Source organism: Plecotus auritus (genome assembly GCF_963455305.1).
Source record: "Plecotus auritus genome assembly, chromosome: 1".
Taxonomy (NCBI): domain Eukaryota; kingdom Metazoa; phylum Chordata; class Mammalia; order Chiroptera; family Vespertilionidae; genus Plecotus; species Plecotus auritus.
Window position 1 is genome coordinate 100,397,634 of NC_137770.1, and position 24,442 is coordinate 100,422,075.

At 41.8% G+C, this 24,442-nt stretch overlaps 1 protein-coding gene across 2 annotated transcripts in view; it reads right to left on the reverse strand.

Moving 5' to 3' along the window:
* OPTN (optineurin) overlaps window positions 1-22,588 on the reverse strand; it is a 63,191-nt gene extending 40,603 nt beyond the window's left edge. For both annotated transcript variants that reach the window (XM_080660962.1, XM_080660961.1), the window contains exons 1-6: window positions 22,358-22,588; window positions 14,885-15,061; window positions 14,004-14,206; window positions 8,811-8,987; window positions 6,795-6,868; window positions 4,832-4,966 (exon numbers count right to left, since the gene is read on the reverse strand). In XM_080660962.1, the coding sequence (XP_080517088.1) occupies window positions 4,832-4,966; window positions 6,795-6,868; window positions 8,811-8,987; window positions 14,004-14,206; window positions 14,885-15,050 (755 nt within the window). In that variant the 5' untranslated portion in view covers window positions 15,051-15,061; window positions 22,358-22,588. The remainder of the gene's footprint in view (window positions 1-4,831; window positions 4,967-6,794; window positions 6,869-8,810; window positions 8,988-14,003; window positions 14,207-14,884; window positions 15,062-22,357) is intronic.
* Window positions 22,589-24,442: the final 1,854 nt, after the last annotated feature.

A 24,442-nucleotide genomic window follows, 5' to 3' on the forward strand; every position in this document is an offset into this window, starting at 1 on the left:
ACCCCACTGCAGCAGTTTGGTGAAGCTCCGGGTGCTAACCGGGCCTCGCTGCGGCCTGGGCCTTGAGAGGCCGTGACTCCTGCTCCCACCTTGACCCAAAAGCAAGCCCGTGCCCGTCCCGCCCCCAGTTCCCGCCCTGCCCCACTGTGGCGCGCACCTGCACGGTGACTGTGAAGCCTACCACCTGCTCCCCAGAAAGGGGGGGGCAGTAAAGAATGGGGCCGGGAGGCGGGGCTAGGGGAGAGAAAAGAATGTGGAGCATCCACGATGAGCCAGAACGAGGCTCAGAAGCCTCACGGGGAGGTTTATTCTGTTTGCCCCATGGCTGTCCCTTAGGAAGGGCGGAGAGCACAGCTGTGAGGGCTCCCTGTGCGCTGAGTCCAGTTCCACAGCCAACTGGAATTGGCCTCAGTTTCCTGGTCTGTAAAATGGATTAAGCATGTCCAAGTGCCTTCACTGAGCTTTGAGGGCCAATTGAGATACTATATAAAGAAAATGAGGGAAGAAGTAAGAAAGAAAAGGAAGGGCAAGCAACACAAAAGACTGGAAGGAACCTGTAAACCTATTGTCACTTAAATAGGGAATATAGTCAATAGTGTTGGAATGATGGTATGATGTCAGGTGGGTACTGGAAATATCGGGGAACACTTTGTAAAGTATATGATTGTCTAACCACTATTCTGTAACTAGTATAAAACCTGAAACTAATACAAAATAATATTGAATGTAAAGAAATGAAAATAGAAATGAAATTTTTATAAATTTCAAAGTTTAAATACAGGCTATAAAGGAAGGGGGACAATAAAAACAGTGTTTTTCGTTTTACCACTTTATTGTCTTTTCAGTACATGAAAAAGACAGTTGTCTTTATATGGTGCTTTTATACTTTTCTAAGTCATTATCTCATTTGATGTTCAGGGCAACTTAGAGACAAGATAATTATTCCCTCCACTATTCAAAGAAAGAAAATCTTGGTGTCTGGTCCCAATGATTCAATTGTCAAGCCCTTATTGTAGAGCAGGGTTAGTGAAATTTTCTGTGAAGGGTCATATCTATACTAATAAAAGCCTTGAGGGTGATCAGGCCAGCAGGGGAGGGCAGTTGAGGGTGATCAGGCTGGCAGGGGAGCAGTTAGGCGTCAATCAGGCCAGGAGGGGAGCAGTTAGGGGGCAATCAGGCTGGCAGGCAGAAGCGGTTAGGGGCAATCAGATAGGCAGGCAGGTGAGCCGTTAGGAGCCAGCAGTCCCGGATTGTGAGAAGGATGTCCAACTGCCGGTTTAGGCCCAATCCCGCAGGAATCGGGTCTAAACTGGCAGTCGGACATCCTCCGAAGTTTCCGAGATTGGAGAGGGTGCAGGCTGGGCTGAGGGACACCCCACCCCCGTGCACGAATTTTGTGCACCGGGCCACTAGTAATATAAATAATACTAAAGGCCAAATGCACAAAATTCATGCAAGAGTAGGCCTTCCTTCCCTTGGCTGCTGGCACCAGCTTCCCTCTGGCACCTGGGACCCAGGCTTCCCTCCGGCCGCCGGCAGGCACCCAGGACCCAGGCTTCCCTCACAGCTCCGGGTTCATCCAGAAGGTCATCTGGTCTAATTAGCATATTATGCTTTTATTATTATAGATTGTACTGGAAGTTCTAGGCACTGCCATCAGGCAAGAAGAAAATATCCTGGTTGGTAAGGAAAAAGCAAAACTATATTTGTAGATAACATGATCTTGTATGTAGAAAACATTAAGGAACTCCTTAAAAATTATTAGTGCTAATAACTGTGTTCAGCAAAGTTGCAGGCTACAAGATCAATAAGTTGTATTTCTATAACTAGCAATGAATAATCAAAAAATGAAATTAAGAGAACAATTTCATGTGTAGTAGCACCGAATGTATACATTCTATACACTAGAATGTATAGGAATAAATTTTGAAAAAGAAGTGTAAGACCTGTTTTATGCTGAAAACTATAAAACATCACTGAAAGAGATTAAAGATGACCTAAATACCCCACGTCCATGAATCAGAAGACTTAATATTGTTAAGATGACAGTGCTCCCTAAGTTGATATCTAGAATCATTGCAAACCCTAACAAAATCCAAGCTAGCTTTGCCCCCACCAGAAATTAACAAACTTACCCTAAGTTTATATAGAAATACAAGGAACTCTGAATAGCCAAAACTATCTTTTAAAAATAGAAAAGAGTTGGATGACTCACACTTCCCAACTTCAAAATTTACAACAAAACTAGTATTTGTGACAGTGTAGTACTGGCATAAGGATAGTTAAATAGATCAATGGAACAAAATTGGAGGTTTAGAAATGAATTTTTGCCTTTATGGTCAATTGATTTACCCCAAGGGTACCAAGACACTTCAGTGTGGGAAAGAATAATCTTTTCAACAAATGGTGTTAGGACAACTAGATATCTATACACCAAAGAATGAAGTTGTACCCTACCTCACACCATAAAGAATGAACTAAAAATAGATCATAGACTTAAATGTAAGCATTAAAACTATAAAACTCTTAGGAGAAAACATAGGAGGGAATCTTTGTGACTTTGGGTTAGTCCAGGGGTCCTCAAACTTTTTAAACAGGGGGCCAGTTCACTGTCCCTCAGACCGTTGGAGGGCTGGACTATAGTTTAAAAAAAACAACTATGAACAAATTCCTATGCGCACTGCGGGCCTGGGACAAGTTGGCTGCTAAGCAGGACAGGCAGCAGCACCCGGCGGGCCGGATAAATGTCCTCGGCGGCCGCATGTGGCCCGCGGGCCGTAGTTTGAGGACGCCTGGTAGTCAATGGTCTTTTAGGTATGAAACCAAAAGTACAAGAGACAAAAGAAAACATAAATTGGAATACATTAAAAAAAAATAAAAGTGTGTGCCCTAGCTGGTTTGGCTCAGCGGATAGAGTGTTGGCATGCGGACTGAAGAGTCCCGGGTTCCATTCTGGTCAAGGGCACATGCCCGGGTTGTAGGCTCGATCCCCAGGGGCGGGTGTGCAGGAGGCAGCTGATCAATGATTCTCTCTCATCATTGATGTTTCTATCTCTCTCTTCCTCTCCCTTCTTCTCTGAAATCAATAAAAAAATATATTTTTTTAAAAGTGTGCTACAAATGATACCACCAAAGAGATGAAAAGATAACCCAAAGAATGGGAGAAAATATTTGCAAATAAAAAGTCTTATAAAGGACTTGTATCCAGAATATATAATGAGTTCATAATAATAAGACTGCAATTTTTTTTAAATAGGCAAAGGATTTGAATAGATATTTCTTCAAAGAAGATGTATAAAATGGTCAACATGAAAAGATACTCAACATTATTAGTCATTAGGGAAATAAAATAAAAATCACAAGTGAGAGATGACTTCACATCCATGAGGATGGCCATAATCAGGAAGACAGACAATAACAAGTGCTGTTGAGGATGTAGAGAAATTGGAACCCTCCTACATTGCTGGTGGGAATATAAAATGTTTCAGCCACTATGGACAAAAGTTTGGTAGTTTCTGAAACTATTGAATATAAAGTAACCACATGAACCAACAAGTCTACTCCTTAGTATATACCAAAGATAATTTAAAAAATACATTCACACAAAAAATTGTGCATGAATGTTCACAGCTAACATACATAATAGGCAAAAAGTGGGAACAACAAAATGTTCATCAACTGATGAATAAACAAAATGTTGTCTAGTCATACAATGGAATATTATTCGGCAACAAAAAGAAATGAAAAACTAATACATGCTATATCATAGATAAACTTTGAAAACATTACCCTAAGGCAATCACAAAAGACCACGTATTATATGATTCTAATTATATGAAATGTCCATAATAGGTAAATCTACAAAGAGGAAGTAGATTACTGAGAGGAATGAGTGCTAATGGCTCCTGGTTTTCTTATTTGGGGGGGAAACCTTCTAAAATTTTAAAGTGCTAATGGTTATATAACTCTGTGAATAATCTAAAAATCATTGAAATGTACACTTTAAAGGGATGAATTAGATGGTATCTTAATGCTATCTCAAAAAAGCTGTTAAAAAAGCAACGTATGTAAATTCTTTGGTTAATCTCTCCCTACCCCTCAGTCCCCCACCCCCCACTTTCCCTCTGAGATTTGTCAGTCTATTCCATGCTTCTTTATCTCTGGATCTATTTTGTTCATCAGTTTATTTTGTTCACTAGATTCCACATATAAGTGAGATCATGTGATACTTGTCTTTCTCTGACTGGCTTATTTCGCTTTGCATAATACTTTCCAGGTCCTTCCTTGCTGTCTCAAAGGGTAAGAGATCCTTCTTTTTTACTGCTGCATAGTATTCCATGGTATAAATGTACCACAACTTTTTATCCACTCATCTACTGATGGGCGCTTGGGCTGTTTCCACATCTTAGCTATTATAAATAGCACTGCTATGAACAAAGGGGTGCACACATTCTTTCTGACTGGTGTTTCAGGATATATATGCTTACTAGAGGCCCGATGCACGAAATTCGTGAAAGGGGCTCTGCCCTCAAAGCCCCGGCGTCTGGCCTCGGCCACAATGGCTGCCTCGGCCCTTGCAGCCCCGGCTTCATCCAGAAGGTCGTTCAGCTGTCCAGTCTAATTAGCATATTGCCCTTTTATTATTATAGATATGCATAACCCATGGACGCAGGCAATAGTGTGGTAAAGGTCTGGAGGGGGGCAGTATGGAGGGGGCCAATGGGGAAAAAAAGGGATATCTGCAATACTTTCAACAATATAAGATAAATTTTAAAAACTTATAATTTTAAAAAAAGCAGTGTATGCATATTTCAAGTTGCCTATTTCCTACCTTCCTTTGGCTTCTTTCAGTGCCTTTTCAAGCCTTTCCACCTTCTGGGTCCCTTCCCTCAGGCAAAGCAGGAGCTGGCGCACTGTTAATTCCTCAGATTCCAAACAACTCCTGGCACCTTCTGCAGATTTGCTCCTACATCAAGGCGGTATAGAGTTAGAAAACAAAAATGTCAGAGTCTAAGAATATAACTGGAACAAACTTAAAGGAACTGCTTTCCAGAATACTCTCCAGTTAATTCTCATTTACTGACAAGCAGCGCTGGCCCTGTGACCCTCCATGCTACAGGCCTCCATACTTTCCAGGGAAAGAGTAGAGACTAATGAGTAGGCTTGCCTGACACTGCATGTGCTCACAACAGCAGACCACAGGACCCACGCACACAGCGGAGCAGGGGTAGTCCTGGTTTCCGGTGCCCAGCTTTTCTAGAAAACTAGTCTCGAGAACCACAGTCAAAGTACACAGCACACATGCTGCTGGTGGTGACATGCAGGCCACCGGCCTTTCCCCACCTTGACATAAGCATCACATTCTCGAGTCAAGAAAAAATTCAAATAATTAGAGCAGAGAAATGTAGGCATTATTGGTATGTCAAATATTTTTCTTGATTTCAAAACATGATTAAATCAAGAGGCAGTTCAATGACAAGCAAACAAAACCACGACCATCATTACAACAAAACATTCCAGGTGACTATGCTGATGCTAATGGCCGCTACTCTTCCAGTAGTCTACTCACATTCACCATCTAGTAAACAGCCAGGAGTAAATTCTGGTTCCCAACTCCTAAGCTCAAACTGCAAACCTAGAAATCAATATCTGATTCCTTAATATAGTCTCAAACAGGATAACAAAGCTGCAATAGAAAACAGCTCTGTGGCTTGAAAGAGGAAGTGGTCTGTACCTATGGATCTAAATGAGGAGGAAGTGGCTTAGAAATTTCAAACAGCGCTTCCTTCCTTCCCACCATTTCTAGTAAAGTCTTCTGATATTTTTTTTAAAAAAGTAATATAGACAAAAACTGAAGAATTTCTAACTAGGGAATAACTTTCATTTATGCCAATTGCTCTCCTGGAAGGAAGGGTATTATCGAATAACTTATTTTCTTCCTTATACAAGGGTTTGGGAGCATAACAGAAAAAACAACAACACATTTTCATGTTTTATAAACACATTCATCAAGTTACAGAAAAAAGATATTAAAAGTCTAGGGGGTGGGGAATTGGGTCATCTGTAATACCCTAAACAATGAAGATAGATAATTATTTTTAAGTCTACGAGGGAAGAGATCCTTCGAGAAACTTTCAGATAGCTGTCTGTTTCTTGTAGACTAATACAGTAGAAACCGGCGTATAGAGGATGAGCCAACAGCCTGTTCTGGGGAGTGCTACATGCAAGTCTCAGGGGCCCAGTCCTTCCACCATCCCCTCAAAGTCCCCCCATCAATTACAAGGTCTACTTCCTAGTAAGTACTTAGGAGGGGTCGACTTGAGACTCCACAGGTAAAATATCTGGGCACTTCCAAGAAACACCCAGAGACTCTGCGCAGTAACAGTCATTGTTATGGAAGATTACCCATTAGTATCAGTCACAGTGGCTCGTACTAAGGAATGAACAGGGCAGAGGAAATGGAAATATCCCACTTATCAAGCTGGGCAGCCTGGTCCAGCTCAAACTGCGCTGGTATGCAAATTAGGAAGCAGAGGTCTTTCACTTTTTATCTGAAGGAGAAGAAACACCTTGAGTGGTGAGGGTTAGTTAGCCTGAAAAGGCATCAAACATTGTTTTTATTCTCTGCCAGTTTTAGCTGCAACATTAAACAGCATTTAAACATTCTTGAGAGGTCCTGATTGGTATAAATTAATAATAAGTTACTTTACAGCCCATGTTTGACCTCTCAGTGGGGACCTGGAAGTGACAAGTCCAGTAAGCCTGTCCAACAGCCCTAGTCTTTCTTCACATACGTGTCAATGGAGTCAATTCTCGTGGGCCCAAGACTCGTCTTGATTTCTTTCACTGCCACATCTGCTTCTCCTTCCTGTAGAACCAGAAGTGAAAGGGATATCATACAATATGTCTACAAGACGAATGTTATCACAGATAAAAAGGCAAAAAAAGAAAAAGTCAAAAGATCAAGAATTTTGATGACATGCAACCTAAGGAGCCTACCGAACATTTAAATATGTGGTGTTTAAATTCGGCCACTCAAATGGAATGGAATGTACCCTTCCCTCACCCCACATGCGCTGTCAGGATTATAAATATCCAGACGAAGGCTGGTCTCCTCTCATTCAGCACAGTCAATCTGACCCCATAACGTGAAAGCTTATCTCCTGCTCTCTTTGGCAGTTCCCTTCTTCCCTAGGTTAAGGTCACATGGAGCTAGTGACAACTCCACACACCTTTCCTGTACAGTCCTTTAAAACTCAAAATGCTAGAATTTCCTGAAGCAAAGTTGAAAAAGAGGCAGTTTTCTGTGAATAAGGTTCGCAAAACACAAAGTCAGCTCCTATTAGAAACCCTATGCATCTTGGGCCATTTAGGAAACCGGAGGATTAAGATCACTTCAATGACTTGAAGGGCAATTCTATTCTAATGAGGTAGCGGGATAATCTTCCAAAAATGCACAATGATGTTCTGGATAGTTTTGGATGTGTGCATTCTTCCTAAAATTTGGGCAGTGCCATCCAGTTCACAGTAGCAAGGCCAAGAAAAACAGGTTTTCACTAAAAATAACTGTCACTCATCAGTGAGGGAACATACCATGCTCACCACGCGCCCTGGAGGCAGGAGCCTTTTGGAAACATCCGATAGGCTCATTGGGCTTCCTGGATGTTATCAGTTACTTGCAGAAGGTTAATGCTCTTTGATCAAACTTGTGTTTCATAATCTTTAGTCACTTGCAGAAAGAGTATTCTGGCAAAGTGTGCTTTCAAGTGGTATTTTAATTTTCTTAATTTCAGCCACTTTTAATGCATCTAAAATTTACTAGGGGGCATGGATGACAAAGTTATTAAGAGCCATTCTCCAACTCTATCAATCTTTAGTGCAACAAATAAATCAGGAAGTAAAGGAAGTCACACTCTAATATTTCAGACACATCCATAATTTAGCTTTTTGCAAATTGCCCTTCCAACTCCTTCACCTGTCCCCCATCTTCAAGGTACATTTTTCTCTTTCAGAGACACAATCTCTTTTCCTTTATCAGACATGCACTTCGATAAAGCTAAAATGACAGTGTGTATGACAGAGGATTGGACCTTCACATGTTTTCCCCCTCTGTGGTTCATCCACTATTTTAGTAGGACTGCCACACCCGGTCTGAGACACAGCCATAACGGGCGCTGCACACAGGTTAGGACATGCCATCTCGCGTAGCTCACTTCATTTTGGTGGCACATAAATGGGAGTTTGGTGGCATCAGCTTCGAACTCTGTTCTCAGGTTCCTGAGTAGCTGCTGTTAGAGAAGCTGAGATAGTCCATCCACCTACAACCAGCAGAGCTCTGCTCCTTTTCTTCACTTATTTTTAACAAACCATGGTTCCTCACAAGACCTTGTTTGAAAAGAGGGTTCTAATATTAAAAAAATGTTTTAAAAACATTTATTGCATCTGATCACGATTCTGCTCACCTAAGTGAAATGCTGAACACAGCTTTGAGACCTGATCTGAAAACGATTATGCTTTTTTTTGCCTTTTAGGTCAGTCATATAAATGTCTGATTTGTGAGGACAAAAAAAAGAAGGACTAGCTGTTTTGTCATAAGAGGTAATAGATGTTTTTCCATTTCAGCTATGATAACCCTCACAAGCATTATGTTATACTTAAAAAAAAAAAAAAAAAAAAAGAGCCAATTTACCTTAACTACTGAAATTTCCTCACTAAGTGGCTTCCCTGTGTTGAGAAAGAAATGGTGGTATTTGTATCAATTGCCCAGGTGAGGTTTTGGAATTTGCTTAACACAAAACCAAAATACTTACAGACATCCTTATTTCAACAAAGGAGTCTTCAGAGGGGCCTCCGGAGCTCAGCTTGAGTTGTAATTCAGACACAATGCCCAGCAGATCTGCCTTTTCAGCTTGAAGTCGTGCCACTTGGGTCTTCAGCTGTTCCATTTCCTGTTCTGCCTCGGGAACCTTGAGGTCACCATTGGGTTCCTGGAAATGACCAAGAGGAAAGCACATTAATGAATTAAACTAAGGCTCCAGAATCCAACTCCAGTGCCCCATGCCCACTGATAAGGCAGTTTCTCAACAACTTGATCCCCTGTGCTTTACAGTAAAAAATTCTTACATTTCCTTGGCAATTTATTTCGACATAACCTTTAAAATAAACATTTTAATATCATTTTATTGTATTCAAATAATAAAAAAATTTTAAACCTCATGACAAGAAAGACGTGCTTCCTCAGCATGCTGGAATAATCTGGTATCATAATAACAGCCAACTAGAATGGAGACTTGACTTGGGGTGGTGAACACACAATACAGTGTTCATATGATGTGTTATAGACTTGTGCACCTAAAGCCTGCATAATTTTGTTAACCCAAATAAATTCAATAAAAAAGACAGTGCTTCTGAAGTAACTTTTTAATGCTTTATTTTTATTATTTTTAAATCAATTTTAGAGGAAGGGAGAGGGAGAGGAAGAGGAAGAAGAGAAGGAAGGAGGGAGAGAGAGAGGGAGGGAAGAAGGGAGAGAGAGAGAGAGAGAAACATTGATGTGAAAGAAAGAGTAATTGCCCTGACTGGGGATCAAACCTGGAACCTGGGCATATGCCCTGACCAGGAATGGAAACCACCACCTTTTAAGGTACAGGATGATGCTCCAATCAACCAAGCTACCCCACCAGGGCGCTTCTGCAGTAAGTTAAAAAAAATTAAAAAACAACTAAAGTTTGCCAATGGCAGAATTGTAAGTTATAGTCCCAAAATACTGGAAAATAAGGATAAAAAGCTACCACAATTCAACCTCTTGCTTCCCACTCCCCGCACACACAAACATATACCCACCATCACTCTCCCCATACCTGTCATGTCTACTCAGAAGGCAAAGCACCAAGGATATCACCTGGTACAGTACTGGCAAAAACACAATGAAAGGTTCAAATTCTCCCAGGAATGTAGTCTGGGTACTATAAAACTTTGTGTTGTTTTAAGCTTGTTAAATGTAAAGTCTGGTGAGAAATAAGCAACTGACAATTCAGAGGCTGGTAACAAAATGAAAAAAAAAATTTCAGCCTCTATAAATATTAACAATAAATGTTAATATTTCACTAATGTCAAGTACATGTTGTGTTCCTGCTGTTGCAATTACTAAATATGACAAAATCAGAAGAGCAAGACCCTGTTTAGCTGCAGTGTTTTGCTTGGGAGAATAGACTCCAGTCCACACTCTGCTAATCAGTGCATGTGCTGCCTTGAGTAGATTCACTTCATGTCTTGGCCTCAGTTTTCTTGAGTTAGAAAGAAAGACAGTACCCCATGGTCTCTTCCAGCTGTGACCTTCTCATCCTTTCTGATTTCCTCCTCAGGAAACCTTCACTGCTCTTGGCACCACCAGAAATACATGCACTTGTGATTATCAGATGACGCAACACATTAGAAAACTGACCCCTACACATACACACACACACACACACACACACACACACACACACACACATTTACCCTCTGTTACAGATTTCCTAAGGCATTGGTCGGCAAACTGTGGCTCGTGAGCCACATGCGGCTCTTTGGCCCCTTGAGTGTGGCTCTTCCACAAAATACCACGGCCTGGGTGAGTCTATTTTGAAGAAGTGGCGTTAGAAGAAGTTTAAGTTTAAAAAATTTGGTTCTCAAAAGAAATTTCAATCGTTGTACTGTTGATATTTGGCTCTGTTGACTAATGAGTTTGCCAACCACTGTCCTAAGGAATGGTAAACAGGTCCAAAGGCTCACAGTGGAACCAAAAAGTATCAGAAGGGCATGTGCCTGGACCATAAACCAGCTTGTCCATGAAATATTAAAAAGTGTAGCAGGGAAGTGCCCCTCCCACCATCAAGATCATGCTTGTCTTCATTTGCAGCAGTCTCTTGCCAGGAATCTACCACAGGCCTCAGAGAAAAGCAACTCATTGTGAAACAAAGTTAGGTGGGCAAAGAAAGGTTCCAAGCTTATGCTATCTCCCACTAATGACTCACACCGTGGGAACATACATGTAAAGAATGAAAGCATACAAGGAAAGACACTGCTCAGCCTGGAATCAGGAAGTAAGCAGGTGAAGGCAAGACTATGCCCCATTAGGAATCTTCACATTTATCTACCTGACCTCTTGGGGGACATTTTATAGAATGGATTTTTTAAAACTACCTTGGCTTAGCCCTAGCTGGTTTGGCTCAGTAGATAGAGCATTGGTCCTCGAACTGAAGGGCCCTGGGTTCGATTCTGGTCAGGGCACATACTCAAATCAACCAATTGATGTGTCTCTCTCACATTGATGCTCCTCTCTCTGTCTCTCCCCCTCCCTTCCACTCTCTCTAAAAATCAATGGAAAAATATCCTCAGGTGAGGATTAACAAAAAAAAACCAAAACAAAAACACTACCTTGGCAGAAAGGTAAGAAAGTTTTATTAAAGAGGCCTTTAGAGCTTTATTTGAATTTTCTGCCTCCTTATGAAAGTATGTTCCTGGGAAGAGAGTTTTAAACAAGTGTCTGAGGACCAGTGATATGAGACCGTGACACTAGAATCTCAGACTGTTAGGTTAATTGTCTTTTTCCACACTTGTGAGCATCTCTTAATTATCCTTGGGAAATTATGAATCTATTTATTTGTCCATAAACACCCTGTAGGATAACACTTTAAGTTCCTCTCCATTTTAACATTGGGAGTCTTTTCCCTGCCTTCTGGGAACCACAGAATTCTTATGGTTTATTCTCCCAAATCTCAACTCCCACTCCACTATTTGTTACACTGTCATCACTTTTGAGCACTTACCGTTGACCCTGTGGGACACAGCAACTTCCGGTTTTTCTGTGATTTTGTGTAATGTCTCTATCCTACTGTCCTGGCAATGTGTGCAGGTTGATATGCCATTTTATAATCCAAGAAGAAAAGTCTATCTAATGACCTTTGCCTAGTAATCTGCAATTAAGAGTTAAAAAGTACTCCTTAGAAAAATTAATGTGTAATTCAGTGAAATTGGACAGACCATTAATGCCTCAGCCTCACCCTGAGGATCAGAAGGCAGCTCTCTACAGGAAATTTCAACTCCCTGGCCTGGAGTGGCACAGAGACATGAGAATCCCTGGTGGCCGGTGGGCATTTCCTGTAGAAACAGTGGCAAAGATGGGACAGCACGAATGAGAGAAGTCCAAGGCCTTAAAACCTTTACTAAGTCAGGAAGATGAGGGCCTAAATTTTAAAAAATCATCTCAAATGACCCATGAAACAAAAATTAAGGAAGAGGCAAGGAGACAGGTGTGGGCCTGGGAGGCACAGTTTGGGGGAGAAAGCTAATGACCAAGGGTCTTAAAGAGCTATAAGTGTCTCTTTGTCTCAAGGACTCATTTCTGAGTCCTTTTTGTAGCTCACTTTAACTTATCATCTGGATTGAAAGAAGCTGTCTAGAGCTTTAGCTTCTGATCTCAACTTATTGCAAACCCTACAGGCAGACTACCTCAGATAGACAAACTGCTTCTAGAAGCTTCCTTTTTGGCTTCAATGTGATAGGCACCAATGGCTAAAGCGAACTGTTAGCTCACATCCCAAAAGGCAAGGGAAATATCTGTAAGGTATTTCATTCCAGAGAACAGAAAATGACTCATGTATTCCAGGTGGTCATTTCTTCAGAGTACTGTATCTCAAAAATATTTGGACAATGAGAGCTTTCCCCAAGAAAAGTGACTTAATGCTCTTGGAACTGTAAGACACATTGAAGCATCAGAGGTGATAAACTCTCAACAGTGAAACATTTCCAATACAAATATAAATGTATTAAAGCTGAATGTTTTCATTGTTCCATGAGCATGAGTTGACGAGCAAGTCATTGATATAAACTATGATCTTTTTCTAAAAAACTTTTCATTCGTTAGATTATTCAGCATCATCCCTTTTTCATTATTTTCTTTCCATTTTGTCTGTATTCTTACTCATTTAAGAAATTACAGATCAACAAAGTTCAAAGTAAAGTCTCAAGAAAAATCACTGATATCCAGGATTACATCCTCCTTCAGTTAACCCAGGGCTCCATCTTCCAAAGGGTTATTAAGTTGCAGGCTTGGACAGCAGATGTCCACCTAAACAAATAATATGCAGTAAGCTTTAACATGCGGGCAGAAGCTTCATCTGTGTTCTGATTTGTTTTTTTCATTATCAACTTTGACACCCACCCTTGGTTGTGAGCACATTTCCTAGATTCTTTGTGTCAATGAAAACATGGCAACCTTATATAATCTCCTATCACAACACGACATTTGTCAAACCATTTTTCAAAAGTAAATGTAAAACTTAAAGCAAAGAGTCTGTTTTAGACTGAGAAAGGACAAGGTCAATAAGTAAAAATTCTGAGTAATAGTAAATTTTATTTATTTATTTATCCTCACCTGAGGATATTTTTCCATTGATTTTTAGAGAGAGTGGAAAAGAGAGGGAAAGACAGAGAGAAATATCAATGTGAGAGAAACACATCATTTGGTTGCCACCTGCATGCGCCCTGACCAGGGCTGGGGAGGAGCCTGCAACCGAGGTATGAGCCCTTGACCTGAATCAAACCTAGGACCCTTCGGTCCGCAGGCCTACGCTCTATCCACTGAGCCAAACTGGTTAGGACAGTAAATTTAAAAAATGTAATTTTATATCAAAGACATACATCAAAAACTAACACTTGCACGGTTCTAAGCAGAGGTCCTTCTGCTCTGTCTATAATGAGTACAAAATAGTGACTTATAACCTCAACATTCTTCTGATTAAAATCATTATGGTCAAAACTTTATAAATTTCTTTCTCCCAACAAAAGATTATTCATGACCCTTAAAATCACAAACAATCTTCTCAGCAAGAACATTTCTTTCAAGATAATGCAAAAACACCAATGTAATCTAAACCATAAAGGGTTTGATCTAGAAGTCTAGACAAATAAGATTCCACTACAAATACTAATAAAATAAAATCACAACTAATTTGTCTGCTCACCTCTAATGACCTTTCTGTTTTCCCTTTTAGTTTTCCAAGTTCTTCCTTTAATTTTTCATTTTCCTGACTCAGAGCCATTTGACGCTCTTTGGCTTCTTTGCTCTGGATCTCAAAAAAATGGCGTTCCTCCTTCTGTTTCTCTGTCCAGGCTGAGAGCTCCTGAAATCGCCCTTTCATAGCTTGGTTATTTAGCTTCATGGCTTCTGTATGGGGTTCACAGTAAAGGGTCACACAACAAGGGGGTCACACAAACTGGACTTGATTTAATGAATCAAACCGCCCCTCAAGCCACTTCAACCTGGGGTTCTGAATCTAAAGATGCCATGTTGGGTCTGGGCCCAAGGGTCAGCCAGAAAAAAGACTGTAGCAAGATGAGTGGTTTTTGCTTTCAGACAGGAGTAGCAGGTCTAGTATCTCAAAAGTCTCAATAAAGTAAAACTGATTTGGGTACCTCCATATAGCACGAATACCTATGAATAACTAACTAGACAGACTAACATCTGTGACTCTTAGATTCAAACACTGGACCTGCCAAAAGCCATGGCTTGAAATGAGAACCCTTCCTCTTAACAAGGCAGTATTTAGAACTAAAGGAAATAATAGCAGCCTTTCTTTTTCCTTTTAATTGGGCTAGATGTCTTTATGCCATTTCCCTGAGATAAAAAAAAAACCACAACAACTTTTTATTCTGACCTGTACCCAAAGGTAAATAATGAAAACAGTTTTAGCCTTACTAAGCTAAATTCTGTACTCTTTCCGCCCCCAGGGAACCAGAAAGAGAATAGGGAGTTCACCTACAAGCCTTATTACAAGAGGATTAGGTTCAGGAAGGCCTGGGATGAATGGAGAAACACGGAGGCCAGGGGCCAGGTGCTGCTTACCTTTCAGCTGATGATTCTCAGTCAGGAGCTCTTTCATTTGCTGCAGCAGCTCCTCTGGAGTAAACGTGTTCAGGTTTGGGTGAGGCAGATTGGGGGGTCCATTTCCTGTGGCTTCATTTGGGCTGTCCCCCTTTTCAGTCAGGCAGTTAAGTGGTTGGTAGGACATGGCAGCAGTTCCTATGAAAAAGTTACAAACTGAAAAATAGCTGTCCCCCCTCTGCAAGGGGTCCCCAAGAGTCCCCCAAATCTATTAATAATTGCTAGTAAGTACCCCAAGAGTTGCCTACTTTCTCTCCAAATATAATTGAACATTTATGATTCTACCTTTTAAACAAAAAAGGTATATCCTAGCTTCAGTGTGTATGTGTGTGCATGTGTAAGTCTGTGTATATGGGTGTGCAGAGAGGTGCAGTGAGGAGCTGAAATATGGAGGAGGAAGAGGGCATATCATGATGATCAGGTATCCTAACACAAGTCATTCAAGAGGGTTTCCATATATACATTTGTATACATGGGCAAAGTATCATTAAATTGATTTTCCCATGCAAATCTTTAAACTCAGATCTCCATATTTTGGGTGAATTATATCTCAATAAAGTTGCTCATAATCTTCATATTTTAGGCTAAGAAAAAAAGGGGAACTAACATATTTTGGATGCTTAATCACTGTACCACATGTCAGTTTCTAATCCTCATTGAAACTCAACATACATCTCTTTTACAGGGGACGAAGCTGGGTTCACTGAGGTTTCATAGCTCGCCCAAGGTCACTTAACAAGAGGTGCAACCAAATACAAATGGTGATTCCAAACCCAGACCTGTAATATGATAAAGGAACCACTGAATATTTAGGCCTTGGTATTCGATAATTTTGCAAAGCCCACTAAAAAGACTAGAAAATCTTGCCTAATTATCGCATATTCTGAGAATGTCTTAATACCACTTTATTTTTTAGAGGGGTCAAAGTGGACATAAATAAGAGAAAGTATATTCCAACTTTACATCTCTATGGCCTACCACCTGGGCAAACATAGAAATCTCTTCTAGTGACTGGCTACATGTTATAGGAAAACATTTAAAAATATATATTTTTATTGATTTGAGAGAAAGGGAGAGGGAGATAGAAACATCAATGATGAGAGAGAATCATTGATTGGCTGCCTCAAGCACGCCCCACACCAGGGATCAAGCCTGCAACCCGGGCATGTGCCCTGACTGGGAATCGAATCATGACCTTCTGGTTCAGAGGTCAACACTCAACCACTGAGCCACACTGGCCGGGCTAGGCAAACATTTTTTTTTTTCACACTTCATGAAGATGATAATAAGCCTTTTCATGAAGAACTGCAGAGTCAGTGAATCAGTCACTGGAAGCTGAGGAGAGAGACATGCCCTATCTGATCTGTCACTATATCATAACATCTATGAGCACGCTCTCTGTGTCCATGTAATAAAATGTAGCTACACACCAATTGCAGGCGGTGCTTCTTCCCAATCCAATAGGAGGTGATACCTGGGCTCTCTGGAGGTTCCCTGGGACCGAGAGGCTGGCGACCTGCCTTTCGTCTGAAGGAACTTGTAGGTAATCAGAGATGGTGCTACTATTGATGGGACAGCAGGCCCCATGACACAGTCGCCTTCATGACTTCTCTCTAAGACAGCTAGCACAAAGAAAGGCATTCTCATCGAATTCCTTAATTATGACGGCAATTTCAGGAGGTAAAAAACACTAATAAAGCATAATACTCAACTGTGAGCCTTTTGAAGGCATCTATGATGTACACATCCTAATTCAATTTAGAAAAGAGGAATAATGCTGAAGTGTGCTCTCTCAGCATCAGGTGACTAGATGGACTGCTCTTGTTTTCCCAAATAAAATAATCTACATTATTTTGCATGAAATAATTTGGATAAAAATAATTTGAATAACACCAGTTTTTCTGGCTTTCTATAAAATTCACTTTTGCACAGAATGATGTTGGTGCTAACATTTCATAAAAATGGGCTTTTACTGCCTTGACCAGGTGGCTCAGTTGGTTGGGCATTGTCCTGTGCACCAAAAGGTTGCTGGTTTGATTCCTGGTCAGGGCACATGCCTGGGTGGCAGGCTCAATCCCTGGCAGGGGGCATGCAGGAGGCAGCCAATTGATGTTTCCCTCACATAGTTACTTATCTCCTTTCCCTTCCTCTCTCTCTAAAAATCAATAAAAATATTTTAAATGTTTTTATTGACATTTTTTAGAGAGAGAGGAAGGGAGAGGGAGAGAGAGAAACACTGATGTGAGAGAGAAACATCCTATATGCATCCTGACCCAGGACGAACCTGCAACCTGGGCATGTGCCCTGAGTGAGAATCAACTGGCAACCTTTCAGTGCATGGGATGATGCTCAACCAACTGAGCCACACCAGCCAGGGCAATAAAAAATATATATATTTTAAAGTGTCTAAGCACATGTCTGTAGATGGGTTTGGTTTCATTGTATTATATGCACACATTTCTTCTTAATGTTTTTTCCAAGAGAGGGTTACGAGAAAAAAAAGAGAGAAGAGGGAGGGGAGGGGAGAGGAGTCGAAGGAAGGAGGGGAAAAGAAAAAGAGATTTTCCTTCGAAAATTGGGCAGATATTTTCCTCCTTTTCTTTCCTTTATACCTCTACCAAGCTTTCAGACATAACCATAATACAGTTAAAGTGGTTCTAGTTGTTACACTGATGCTTCTCACTTTTTCAGGTTGCCCAGATTTTATAAGGACACCAAGAAAAAAGGCAGGGTTATACTAAGGAGACAGTAGTAAAAATACCAGGTGCCACTAATCAGATGTGTGACCTTTAGAAGTCACCTGGCCTCTTGCTATGGTTTATTAACTTGTCTAGCAAATGATAATCATTATAGTAGGTTTCAGCTCAAAAAGTATTCAAAACCATCTAGCAAGATCACAGTTCGACCCACACCGTTCAGCACACCCTAACACTCTCATGGCTGTGACACCCCCACTTACTAATCCTATATTATAAAAGCGTAGCATGCAAATTGTCCCCTCAACTGGGAGTTGTCCAGGAGTTTGACCAGGGGGCGTGGATGGCCAGGGGAAGGGAGGGAGGCCCTGGCCAGCAGCAGCAGCAGATGGCTGGGGGAAAGGAGGGGGGCCCTGGCTGGTGGTGATGGTGGCAGGCGACTGGGAGAAGGGAGGGAGTATCCAGCCAGCAGCTGGCAGCCACTAGGGACCCTACCAGTGCACAAAATTCGTGCACTGGGCCTCTAGTAATATATATACCTGTCCTAGTTAAACTTTTCATTACCCAGCATTGTTAGGAAAACTTATTTGGTAATGCAAATGTCATAGTAAATGAAAAGTTAATACATATGCTGAACATAAGCATGTAAAAACCAAAATTATAAGCATGTAATTTACTACCAAATTTTTACTAAAAGCAATTTAATCAGTTTTGGTGATTCAAAGGGCACTTTATGGTTTCAGAATATTTGGAGGGCCTCATTAGGAGTTATCACAGTGCAGTGCATATGGGAAATGTCTATTGGCAGAGGACACGGAATTCTCTGTTTTTAACATTACCTTGAGCTACTTTCAATTAAGCAAACACAGAGATGCATTAGAAATCCTTGCACGCATCTTCAAAGGTTATGGAAATTTGAACTAAGCCATTTATTCCAAGGTTCTATCTAATAACAGAATTTTTCATAAAAAGCCAAATAATCTGGATCTGAAATTGTGCACCTGAAATTGTGTCATTTGTAAGCAAAGGTGATATTTAACTACAAAAAGGTGAATTAATTTAGCACAGGATTTGTCAAGATTTTGCCAATGAGAAAGAATGAGAACTAGTTGGAAGGTGTAAGATCCAAAGCAAAATCTCTTAGATTTAATTCCCAGATCTGCTATTTGAATTCCTGGTTATATATTTTTATCGTTCTTAATTCCAGAGGTCAAGTAATTATAGCAATGACTTGACTTTGTAGGCATGAGCTTAAATCTCATTCCTGAGTTGATCCAGTCCAACTCCTTTATTCAGTGCAAGAACGTCTTGACCAGGCTTGAATGATTTCAATGATAGAAAATATGAGCAATGACCTTAGCAGAAAACTGCTCATTCTATTACAGGATAACTCTAATTGTCAGAAAGTCATTTTGAAATCTGCTTTATTCTGACTTCCACCCACTGGACATTGGACCAGGAGGCATATACAGAACAAGCCCAGGCCCCAACCCTGGTGTGGCTGATTCTCCAGATTTGCTGATTAAGTATTCATAGGTTCAATCTCCAAGTGAATAAATTAGTTTTTTTTCCTTTATATTGAATTTATTGGGGTGACACTGGTTAACCAAATTATATAGATTTCAGGTGCACAATTTCACAACACACCATCTGTACACTGTATTGTGTGTTCACTACCCCAAGTCAAGTCTCCGTCCATCACTATTTATCCCCCCCATACCCTCCTCCACTTCCCTCTACCCCTCCCTTCCTGCCCTGCGGAAATCATCACACTGTTATCCATGTCCATGAGTTTTCTCTTTTTTTTTTCTTTTTTGCTTACTCCCTACACCCCCAGTCTGTTCTCTATGAGTCTGCACCAAGAGGATAAATTAGTTTTAAAGAATAAAAATGTACTTGTTGATTGGAGACCATAGCTGGCTATGGGCAAATTCTGGTTTGGGTTCACAAGGAGGCGGAGTAAGATTCCAAGATCAGATCAACTAAACCCATCACCATCCTGGAAAAAGAAAAACTGTATTCTACTAAGAAGGTAAGAAAAGCCTCACCTTTTGTGACAGAAATGGTATTCTGATTTTGTAGTTTGCTAACATACAGAAAATGGAAATAGATTTTACCTCATCGTCCCAGGCAGGAACCTAGGAGTTATGATTGATCCTTCTCATTCTCTCTCCCCCCAAGTCTAATATATTAGTGCTGTCACTTCCACCTTCCCTCCCTCCATCCCACCAGCTTAGCTCAGGCCCTTCTTGTCTTGTCTGGACTACAACAACATTGCAATCCACAGAGTACAGGATTTTTGCCTATTTTGTCTATTGCTGTGTCCACCACACCTAGAACACAACTTTACATATTTGGGGATTCAACAAATAATTGCTGAATGAATTTTCATAGCCTCCTACAAGGTCTGACTCTCATCTCTTTTCATCTCAGCCTCATTTCCTCCATGGTTTCTTTTCTAGTATGAGCTCAGCTGACTGCTTAAAACCCTTCCCATACCAGACAGAGTTCCAGCCCCTGAGCAAGATAAATACAGGCTTTCAGGGACAATTCCCTGCACTCTTTTGCTTCTGTACCCTTGTATCTGTTCTGCCCTCTACCTGAAAAGCTGGCCCGCTTTTGCCTTGGCAAACACCCACTGGACAGTTCAATATTCAGCTCAAATAGATGTCCTATGTGAAAGCAACTGTTCTTTCCTCTGAGCACCCAATAGCACTTTGTGTGTTCCATCTCCTCGGCCCTTTCCTGCAAAGCAAAGATGCTAGTCCATCTCTCTGTCAAACTTAAGCCAAGATCTCTATTTTATTCTTCCTAGAGACTGGCACACAGCAGGCTCTCAGTAAATGTTTGTTGAAATGAAATGAAAATACAGTTTAATAGGTTATTTTAAAGTCTAACACTAGTAAAACACTTCCTGCTGTGTAGATAACAACCCGGCATTCTAGTATTATGAGTTTTTCTATAGTTCTATGGCACTCATTTCCAGATTTTTAAACTCAACTTTTAAAACTTATTTTGAAAATTAGTGGGTTTTTTTTATATCACTACAAAGGTACCTGGATGTCATTTCATAACACATATTCTATTATTCAATCCTCATACATACATCAAAGTGAAAACAATGAAAACTTATAATAAAACTTTCTTTCTGGTTGAAATAGATTTTATTTTCAAAAAACAAAGTTTAATTTATTTTCCTTTTCTTTGGATTTACTATTCTATAGATTCCAAAGAATATATCGAGCCCTAACCAGTTTGGCTCAGTGAATAGAGCGTCGGCCTGCAGACTTAAGGGTCCTAGGTTCGATTCTGGTCAAGGGCATGTACCTTGATTGCGGCACATCCCCAGAAGGGGGTGTGCAGGAGGCAGCTGATCGATGTTTCTCTCTCATTGATGCTTCTAACTCGCTATTCCTCTCCCTTCCTCTCTGTAAAAAATCAATAAATAATATTTTAAAAAAAGAATATATCGAACAGTCCAAATCTCTATAAAATTCACAAAAAAGCAGGGCTTGGAGAAGAGAGTACCCATGTGCCAGTTCTACTTAAAGGGGATGGGAGGGGGTTCCATGGGAAGATAATACAGTGACAAATTCCTTTTAAGAATAAAGTTTGTTTTTTGGAGTGTTTAGTTGGATTCCATAGCATAAGATGCAAACTGAGGTCAATTACAAAAAAAAAAAAGACTACTTCTTTAAAGTTATTCACAATACATAAAGAATAGTTAAACTGGCCCAGTAGGAAAACAGATGGAACACCCCAAAGACTCTAATGATTGTCCTTTCTCTATGGGCTACATTTAAACTTTACTTGCCTCGTCCATTCCAGAGCAGACTCTGACCTTGGCCTCTGCCCTGGATCTCTCCAGTCCACTACAAACTGGGCCCATCCTGGGGGTTAGCCAGGGCCCCGTAGGCAAAAAGCAAGTACCACTTGCTCAGATCTGAGGCTTTTGATGTCCTAACACCACCTTACTGTCCTACAGTTTTGGTTTCCATTTCATCTTTAAACAGCTCTGTGGCATACATTTCATACAACACTTTTCCTGGTGGAGGTAGCCAACCAGAATCTGGGTTTCATCATCTTAGTGATGTTTACTGCCTCCAGCTTACACGCTTAAGACAGTACAAACAATTTCTGTCTTATCAAATATTCTTTCTCTCTCTCTCTCTCTCTCTCTCTCTCTCTCTCTCTCTCTCTCTCTCTCTCTCTCTCTGTGTGTGTGTGTGTGTGTGTGTGTGTGTGTGTGTGTGTGTGAAGATTTACGGTTTATGAAGATTCCTTTGAGCTGTTCAGTATCCCACCACCTTAGGGAGAGGTCACCGGTTCTTTAGTGTTCCTGGGCCATCTCATAAAGCTACATTTTAGTTTTTACATCTTCCAAAGGTGTACCCTTAACCACTTCCCTTATAATGAGGAACTGGCTGTTTAATAATTCCCAACCTGAGGGAGTCAACCTTTAACACCTTCCTGACTTGCAGAGTAAGTCACCCGCAGTTCGCCAGGCCAGTAAAAAGGGGGGGAAGGGCGCTTTGGGACTACCGCCCCGCTGCCCTTTCCCACCAGGTCAGGATCCGCCAGGACCTGGAAACCTTCCCACTGGAGGGGGCACCCCACCCCCTTACCACCCACACCCCTACTGGCTCAGGGTGGCAGGGAAGGGGGCTGCGGGAAGAGCTTCCTGGGCAGAGGAGGAGTCACCGCCTCACCAAACCCCTGTCCCTCTGCCCCGGCTCACCCGGCGCCGGCGCTCTCGCCTCACTCCTCACGGCTTCCTCGGCATAGTGCCCGCTGGGGGAGGACTCCGGACGGGTTGCAGACCGGCGGCGGGCACTCGGGGAGCCTCGAGCAGTCGGGAACCTTTTCGACTCCGCCCAGCGGAGCTCAGCTGACTGCCTGTCGCGCGGGCGTCCTGTCTTGGCCGGGGAATTTCCAGGCCCTGCCCCTCCTCAGGCCCCGCCCCTGCCCTGGCGTAGGCCCCGCCCCCCATCCGGAGGCCCCGCCCAAATGCCCTGCCCTTCCTTTCCCCTGGAGCAGGCCTGCAGCGACCTCACCCTACAGCTCGCTCAGGGTCAGGGCGAGGACCCAGAGCCACCGCCTAGGTGTCAATGTGACCCTGACGGATGAAGTTAATTAAAATAAATTATTAATTAAATCAAACATGCGGACTCGGTCTTCCCCGCGGGGGTCCCTATGAAAGGCCAGATCCCATGGAAAGAGGATGGTCCCAGGCATCTTTGGAAAGACTTCGATCTCTGTTAAAAGTCTTACATCTGGACATAGTTAACTGAGCATGCGTGGCTTTCCACCCAATTTTGACCTTAAAATACACCTTTAATTAAAAACAAAAGCTTGCAGGATGCTGCTTGGGCACTTGCTCCTAGAGAGCAGGCCAACTTTGACACCCATATGCTTCAGCTGCCCCAGGGAGAGGGGTTACTGGATTGACCTGGATTGCACCTGGGAAGCAGGAACATTGATCTACTAGACCAGAGCGGGGAAGATGCCTCCGGATTAGACAGATTTAAAAGGGAGGAAACAAGATGATGAGGAAGGAGGGGAAGTGCCCTAGATTGCATCCTAAGCACCGCCAGCAGGGATGAATGAGCAAGGATGAGGACACGGGGCACAGAAGGCATCTGATCACGGTGTGTGTGTGTGTGTGTGTGTGTGTGTGTGTGTGTGTGTGTGTGTGTGTGTGTAAGGTCTTGGCCAAGGCGGCGCAGCCTGTACACCAGGCAGGCAACAGAATCTCAAACAAGACAAGAAAACAGAAATCAGGGCGGGTCCCAGGTGGTCTGGGAGAGAGAGTCTGGGAGCCAGTTTGTGCTAAAGACTAAGAAGGACGTCTTACCAGGAAGAACTTGATTTATGAATGAAGGAGCTGATGCTGCTGAACTCAGTGGGAATAAGCAGCATATGGTTGCATGTCCATGCTGCTCACTGGTTGGAAGGAAACGGAAGGCGGGGCTTTTGGGGTTGGATCCTAATGCAAATGAGAAAAGGCAGATTCCTTTTCCTGGCATCCCCGAGGGATTCAGCTTCCTGCTATCTAGACTGCCTACTCCAGGGCGACTCCCCTTCACACCACCCTGAAGTTAACCCCGGAACAGGGTAGGGTGGCTAGCACGTCTTAACTGCCCCCATATTCAATTCCCGAGAGTCCCTTCTTGGCCTGTTAGAGGCGCCTGCGTGAGCACACTCCACTGGGCTTCTTGCTATTTGAAACCATATTAAGGTGAGATAAAATGAGTATTAGGGAAGCTGGGGAATGGGGTGAGGAGGGGTGGAAGGTCATACACAAGGCTGCCAAAGCTGTAGAGGACGGAAGGTTGGAAGTGAGTTTCTGCTAGAGAAAGTGGTCAAAGTAGTTTTCTCCTGAACAACTTGCTCCATAGCCTTGAGGCGCCCCATCACTTCTTAGCTATGTGACCTTGGACAAATTACCTACCTACTTTTGCTGTACCTCATTCTGTATCTGTTAAATGAAAGCTATAATACAGGTCTAAAATCCAAACAGTTTGAGAACTAAAGCCTTTATTAATTCATTTGAAGGCAAAACTTGACCTAAACTAATATAAACCTTATACAGTCTTTATATCTTGTGATTATTTGTTTCACTGAAGGCACATTAATTAGTTTGTATGAGGGAGCTTCAGACCCTCTGGGGAAGTTAAGTTATATCAATTACATGCATGTGTTGCCTTGCTAAAATCCAAACAATTCTGAATCTGAGCTTGCTCCATAGGCTTTAAATAAGGATATGGATCTACAGCACTTACTACCTAAAGTCATTGCGAGGATTAAAGGAATGTTACCAGCA